The sequence below is a fragment of the Salarias fasciatus genome, chromosome 6 (assembly GCF_902148845.1).
Source record: "Salarias fasciatus chromosome 6, fSalaFa1.1, whole genome shotgun sequence".
In the NCBI taxonomy this organism is placed as follows: domain Eukaryota; kingdom Metazoa; phylum Chordata; class Actinopteri; order Blenniiformes; family Blenniidae; genus Salarias; species Salarias fasciatus.
In genome coordinates, this window is record NC_043750.1 from 37,630,322 (window position 1) to 37,637,964 (window position 7,643).

Consider the following 7,643-nt stretch of genomic DNA (forward strand, 5'->3'; position numbering starts at 1 on the left):
GAAACAAAAAAGTGACTTTTACAGTATTTATTTGGAAAATGTTTGACAGAAATTAAGATTTTTTAAATACATTTTTTGTAAAATAAAGATTACATTTTTTTAAAATCGGAGAACTTAGAACTTTGTTTTTACTCCTTTTAAATCCTTTAAAACTGATAATAAGCTAATTTTAAAAGTTGATTCAGAAACAGCAGATTGGACCACAGGAAAAAAAGAGTTAAAAAAATAAAACGTAAACACAAGAAAGCGGGTTCACATCAGATCACGATCCTTATTTAAACCGACAGAAACCAGACTCCTATTTTCTGCAAAAATACTTCAATTTACACCTTAGAATTTACCGAACATGGGTCGGCGCGTGCAAAACATAAGTAGACCCCGCTTCTTTTCAAAAGGCGACAATTGGAACTCTAAGATTTTTATATTTGTCTGACATTAAACTGGCCTCAGGCTAAATTCTAAAATTCAAAATAAGATTTTTGGACCAAATAAGGCAACGCAAAACGAAATCCCACAGCATTTCTGGCTCTATTGAGCTCAATGTTATTACGGCGCAAGATGCGCTCTTTACGCAGCGGGTCGCGTTTCTGTTGTCTGAGTGTTGAAGAGCAGCATCACCGCTGATCCTCTGTCAAAGGGTAAGTCTGGCCTGAAGGGGGGAGAGAGGGAGAGAGAGAGAGAGAGAGAGAGAGAGAGAGAGAGAGAGAGAGAGAGAGAGAGAGAGAGAGAGAGAGAGAGAGGCTGGAGTGAAAGGTCAGAGCAGCTGACTCCACTGAGGGAAATAAAAGCTCAAATGTCTTGCCATTTCATGGAAAAGGGTAAAGACGCCCGTCAGCACTCATTTAAATGTTTCAGATGATCTAATAGTGATAATACTGTCTTAATTTGACTAGAAGCCTGCATTTTCCCCGAAACTTATTAAATTTAATAAGTTACTTGCAAGTCAATGCCACTGAAAAGGCCATCAACAGCTTGTATTTATTCTCATTTGTTTTTCATATGTGCGCCCACCATAAAGGTATGCAGGATCTTTGCTCTTCCAATCTGATGCTCATGTGTAATGATGTTTGTTCCCATTAGTGCTCTGAGCAGGACGCATGAAACGGTGAATTATAAACTGCACTGCAACAGTCATGGACTCTTACAGCTATTTCAGTGCCGATCCGGAGTCTTGAGACAAAGGAGAACGTGTGCAGTTGAACCTAATTAAAGCACCGAAACAGAAAAAAAACAGGCCTATTATCAGGAATATCTGCGCCATTACGCAAAGTTTAGATAACCTTTGACAGAGGCCGATTCCAAGGCGCAGCGTCTCACGTGCCGTTTTGCATGGTTCAATGCGCCCAAGACTCACATCGTAGAGGCCATTAACATCCGATCCTTCTGAGCCATCGCCGAAGGATGTTATTTATTTTTGCATAACAGGAAAAAGAAATGAACTGTTTGTGTTCCGTAGGTTGCAGTCAAACTTTGCTTTTTGGTTTCGTGGGCATTTTAAATGAAGCGAGCTGTAATGTTTCCCCCCCTAAAAGTCTAAAAGGATGTCAGCGGCGAGTAGACACTGACAGAAAGTCTTATCTTTGCAGGCGCCATCCTGCCGCTCCGTGCCAGTGAGTGCTGCTCCTCAGAGTGCTGCTTGACCCCGATGATCACGGCTGCTGCTGCTGCTTTCCCGGATTTTTTTTTTTTTTCTTATTTTGATTTGCACTCTAATTGACCCAAATCAAGAGTGCTGCTGTGCCACGAACAGAGGTTTCCTCCACTCCGCGTGGCCTCGAGGGGACGGGCCTGCACGTGAACGCGCACGGACGCGCACTGAGCACTGTGACGCACGAGACAGTAATTCTCTTTTCCTTGGAAAACCCCCCATTTGCAATTGTGCTCGTCCAATCGCCGGATGCCCTCGGCTCGCTGATTGTTTGACTTGACGTTTCACTGCGCTGCTGCCTCCATCTCTGCCTCTCTCCTCCCGGTGGCACCGAGGAGTTCCCCGGCTCGGCCATGACTCCCTGCGCGAAGCGACGCTTGAAATGAGTGCTCGGACTTCCAGACAGAAATCTATGGGTATTTTTCATTTGTGATCGCACCGTGACATCGGTAAAACATGCTGGAGAAGCTGACGGACAACCAGACTCCCTCTCCGTCCCGATCCTCCTCGTTTTTTATTGAGAATCTGCTGGCCAAGGAGCGGAGTGGCCAGGAGTCGGGAGCGGACAGCAGCCGCGGCGATTCTGGGACAGAAACTGTTTCCACTGAACGGCGGCTGATCGCAAATGACCCGGACGGGAGCGCTGAAGCGCGCAGTGGCTCCTGCTCCACAGCCGCGTCTCCGCTGCAGTGGCTGCGAGGAGGGAGCGCCTTCAGCCTGGGAGCTCTGGAAACCCAGCACAGTGAGTTCCACACGCGTTTTACGAGCGCGACGGTAAATTCCTGCGTGTTAAAACTATTTGATAGAATAAATTACAGTGTGCGTTTGTTACTGGCACATTTCTATTATGCATTTATATCAGATTACCTGGCACGCAATTTTACAGCAACAAGTAATTTGTTTCTCGTTTAATCTCAAGTTTGTATACAAGTAGGCCCATTTATTCTACATACGTAAATATAAGCATTCACTCTTGCAAGTCGTCTCTTTGACCCAGGGGTCATTTCTCTCTTCGATAAATAAAGCTGACAGACTCGGGGTGAACGGATCGTGGAGTTCGGACTCTTGTTTTCTCTGGTTTTACTCTTGTTCCCAAACTCAACTCCGCCGTACGCTTTAAGAGGGATGCATGCACACTTCGTGGAGCAGTGCACGGGATGGGAACCACACTCAGTTTGTCATAGTACGGAGGACACATCCAAGCTGTTCGTCTTCCTCAGACCTGTGACACATTTCACGACTTTACGCACGTGAATGACGCACAAATGCCCAGAATACGAATCAAAACAGAAGAGCTGCACCACTGCACATCGACGTGACGCTTTTACACACTCGCTGTGCCACATTTGTGCCACTTCCACGCACTCTTACATCAAAACAGAGCGCCCCTCCCTTTTGTGCGCATATTTTGATTTTCTGATTCCGTTGTCTCTTTGTGAATAATTCCCTGGTCAACATGTGAAAACACCTATTATCATCCAGAAACGCATTTATTTCTCATAATTTAGTCTGAAGCTGCTTCTTTATTGACAATGCGTTATGTAATACTCCTAAAACTCATTTTATGCATTAACGCCTTATAAACTGTGCTGAGGACAGCAGCTGAAGCGAAAGCTTCAAATATACAAGTGCATTTCTTTACTGCATCATCATTTGACGTGTTTAAATGAAATAAAACGTTGAGTAATAAAGATCTGAAGCCTTATTTCAAAGATGATCCGAGGTTATTCTTGGACACGTTCTGCTCTCCTTTATTAACCCTGTCATGTTGTTTTGTTTCATTTTAAGGTCCAAGGAGTTCGGAGGATCCCTGCTGCTCGCTGTCCACCAGTGACAGAGGCTCCCCCGCCGTGTCTGAGCCCATAACTGAGGCCAGCTACGAGAAAACCGGGGAGAGCAACCTCATGGACGACAGCGAGGACGCGCACAACGCATTCGACGCACCTTCGGAGCGGGACGCATCACCCGAGACCGGCTCCACCCGCAAGAAGAAGACCCGCACCGTCTTCAGCCGCAGTCAGGTGTTCCAGCTGGAGTCCACTTTCGATGTGAAACGATACCTGAGCAGCTCGGAGCGAGCCGGACTGGCGGCTTCCCTCCACCTGACTGAGACGCAGGTGAAAATCTGGTTCCAGAACCGCAGGAATAAATGGAAGAGACAGCTGGCGGCCGATCTGGAGGCTGCACACATCCCGAACTCGACCCAGCGGGTAGTCAGGGTCCCCATCCTCTACCACGAGGGGCCCACACCCGCGGCCGCACTCGGGTTCAACTTGAACGGACACCCAGCGGGCTTCCCCTGCTCCATCAGCTACCCCCTGTCGTCGTTTGCGCACTCCATGAGCATGCTGAGGTCGCAGATGACCGGCCTGGTGTGAGGACGGCACAGGGCCGACACTCAATGAAGCTGTTTTAGTAACATTCATCTGATCAGTAGCCGTGCAATAACCCACGATGCCGCAGAAGAAATGTGGACTTCATCCAAAGATACAACCCGCAATACAAATATAGCACAGAGTGATGGGTTTTATATAATTGTATATGTTCATAAGCCTCTACAAGACTGCGTGCTGGTGCAGTATAAACTATATTAACAATCGAGCATGGCCAGGCCAAGGGTTCAGGTAGCTACTGTATGTTTGAATATACACCTATTTTTTTGAAAAACTTTTATATTTAAAGTCACTGATTTTTCCAACTTTGTCACTTTTTTTCCACATAATAAATGAAATAAACAAAAAACTAAACTCTCGTTTGGTTTTTCACTTCTGTGTGACCTGGAATGTGTCTTTATTTCTGAGAAACTGCTTTACACCCTTCTTTACGCAAAAAAAAAAACTTCACAGAGAACCGAGAGAGGAAATTACTCAAAACACGCAAGGGACAAAACTTGCAACATTAGGAATTCATTTCGGAAAAGACAAAAAGTTGTCTTTAAATTTGGTTGCTCTGCTCATTTCTCACTCAAAGTTTGGTTTATTTATGGCAGGCGCTTTTTGGGCGATGGGCGCGCTGCGCACATAATGGATCTTAAACTCCCATGAACCAACTTCAGCGCCAACACAGCATGCCAAAGGCGCGTGCCGTTTTCAAACAGGTTTCCTATCTTTCTGATGTTTCAGCATACCATCTTGCGGATATTACCTCGATGGACGTTTAAAAAATGCGCAAGATGGATGGATTGCCAAATGGCGTCCAATTTGGATTCACAAAATGCAAAGCACCGTCTGTGCGCAAATGAAGAATCCATTATTTGCATAGCGCAATCGGTAGATCCCGCAAATTGCCCAAAATGGCGCACACTGCACTGCACTAAATGTAGATTGAACGTTAATAAACTGGAGAAACCAGGTATGAACCAGGCAGATAGTCCAGTAAAAGCTGTCACGGCACCTGCGTCATTTGAAAGTCCACATCTTATAAGAGTAAATCTATAAGTTTATTCATTTCAGTCACCAAAGAAACAGGATGTAAAATTAAAGTTAATCAAAATTATTGCAACAGCGCGTGTAAAAAACTGATTTTATCCAATCAGGAGCACCAACACAGCCTGGATGTCAGCGTTTTCAGACGCTGAAGTTTCTAAATATATCAATACACGACACGTGGAAACAGCAGGACTAACAAACATCATGGAAGTTTAAAAAGCCATCTCACCCCATCATTACAAGTGATTTGTGGTGCTGTAATGGACGCAGGAGGGCAAGAATGAAAGGAAATGCCATCCGATACAACAGCAACAAATGGAGAGTAAAAATAATCCTTCTATAATTAAAATATGAAAGGATTTCAACTATAAGAATGCTATAAATGTGATGAAGCAGACAGAATAAAGTTCGTCTTAATGCGTAAAAGATGAGCTCTGCTTTACTACATTTACTTCATGAAACCTACATATCGGCGACATAACAGAAAAAGCATTAGAGGGGAACCAGAGGAGATATACCTCATCATGCAGCAAATACCACTCTGGTTAAAAGTCACAATAGGCCAAACGTGAATAATAAACCCGCTTCAGGCTGGAGTAACTAGAACTAATAGTAATAATAAAATACACCAAAAAGCTGAACGCAGTCAGGTATATCTTTGGGTTAATAAACTTTTATAGATTTCCGATTTCAGCCGGTGTTCTCCTAAAATGCTGAGCACTAACACTTGGTGTAATGAAAGCTAAAACTCCACTCTCAGTTTAAAAACATATTTTTAACATGATATTTGTAAACTGCAGAGTAAGCAATTCTAATGATCTTCGTATTTTAATTAAAAAAAAAGTAGACGCTATTTCGATCCAGGGCCTGAATCTCACTTACAAATGCATCTGTATGTAAAACAATGATGAAAAGGGAAGTGTTAAGAGTTAAAACACACGTAATATGCATGGTATATTCACTAAAACAGTGGAATTAAAGTATTAGTCATCATCTTGGGGTCTCCGGGACCCCGGTTTTCCCCACTGCAGATGTAAAAGGATGAGAGCGGAACGTGAGTGTTGTGTTTGGAATGGGCGGGCACAGTCGCAGTCCTGCCCTCCTTCTCCTCTCCTCCTCATCCCTGGATATCATTGGTCCGTGCGGAGCAATCGTCCGGACCAATCCGAGTCGCCGGAGCGCTCAATCCGTCCCGTGAAGCGGCGGCGCACGCAGAGCGCAGCCGGCCCAGCAGTGTTCGCTCAGTGGCTGCGGATATGGTGCGTAAGTGGTGAAATTAACGTCCCGCGTTCACAGTTCAGGGCCGACAGAGTCGAGGAAGTAAAACAAAAAGAGAATATGAACAAAGTAGAAGCGCCATGTCGACCCGCCGCCTCTCTAAAATTCACCATTGACAGCATCTTAAACCTGAAGACGAGCGGGAGGAGCCGCGATAGTTGTCACCCGGCAGGACTGCAGGATGAACTGGCCACGGCGATGCGTAAAGATGCTTTCCAGAGCCACCACGAGGAGAAAGGAGCCGCGCAGAGGCAGGACGCGGACAGCAGGCTCGCGGAAAGCGGTAAGAGTTCATGTGGGGACCCTCACCATTACGCACAGCTCCCAAACAATAGCATCGCGGTTACTGCAAGTCAGCACAGCGACAGAAGAGTCAAAGTTGCAGCCAGCTAGTTAGTTCGATAAACGGTGGTGTGATTTCCTTGCAGACTTGATGACAGACCGGAGCAGAGCCGCGGAGTCGGTCATCATCAGCCAGCGGAAGGCGGCGGAGGCGCGCTTCGAGAGCGGCGACAGCAGCTGCGACGACAGCGGCTCCACCACCGCGGCCACGGACCCGCACAAAGGAGGCAGCCCGGGCAAAAAGAGCAAGATGATCACCAAAAAGAAAACTCGCACTATTTTTTCCAAGAGACAGATCTTCCAGTTGGAGTCTACCTTCGACATGAAACGCTATCTGAGCAGCGCGGAGCGCGCCTGCCTCGCCAGTTCCCTGCAGCTGACGGAGACGCAGGTGAAAATATGGTTTCAGAACCGCAGGAATAAATTGAAACGGCAGATATCGACTGAAATCGACGGACCAGTGAGTGATTTTCCCGAGACCGGGAAGCCCGTGGTGGTGGGCCAGCTCCCGGCCTTGTACAAGGAGAGCAACCTGCTGGGCAGATGCCTGCTGCCCATGCCTCTGCCCGTGGTGTACCCGGGCAGCAGCACGCCTTACCTCTGCTTCTCCAACGCCAGCAAGTACTTCAGCCTGTACGAAGCGGACGTATGATGGTTTGAACTTCCCACGTCGTGAGAGAGACACTTCTGGTGGTCTGTTGCCAACCCTCAAGCATTTCAAAGTGTTTAGATGTTGCAGATGACTGCACGTTTGGCAAAAAAGGAGTACTGACATATCACACACACACACAGAGTTAAACGGATTCAATATTATTTATTTTAAGTAGAAATTATGTGTTTTGTTAAAGGCCTAACACTAAATCTATTGTTACAGATAGCCGTTAATAGCAGGCTTCTATCATGAGAATAGCCCGAGGGAGGCCTAAACACCATCATTTATATTTTAT

At 46.1% G+C, this 7,643-nt stretch overlaps 1 protein-coding gene and 1 pseudogene across 1 annotated transcript; both read left to right on the forward strand.

Annotated features, from left to right (window-relative positions):
- The first annotated feature begins 2,104 nt into the window (after window positions 1-2,104).
- LOC115389872 (homeobox protein HMX1 pseudogene) lies at window positions 2,105-4,042 on the forward strand (annotated as a pseudogene).
- Window positions 4,043-6,414: 2,372 nt separating this feature from the next.
- On the forward strand, window positions 6,415-7,417 carry LOC115389873 (homeobox protein HMX2-like). The gene is made up of 2 exons (XM_030093438.1): window positions 6,415-6,637; window positions 6,783-7,417. The coding sequence occupies exons 1-2, from the start codon at window positions 6,415-6,417 to the stop codon at window positions 7,346-7,348; spliced, it is 789 nt and encodes a 262-aa protein (XP_029949298.1). The 3' UTR covers window positions 7,349-7,417.
- Window positions 7,418-7,643: the final 226 nt, after the last annotated feature.

What these genes read in the sequence shown, in the direction of transcription:
- LOC115389873 (XM_030093438.1), top strand. Translation starts at nt 6,415, where the DNA reads ATGAACAAAGTAGAAGCGCCATGTCGACCCGCCGCCTCTCTAAAATTC. An exon ending in CAGCAGGCTCGCGGAAAGCG is followed by an intron (nt 6,638 to 6,782) that starts GTAAGAGTTCAT and finishes ATTTCCTTGCAG; the next exon opens with ACTTGATGACAGACCGGAGC.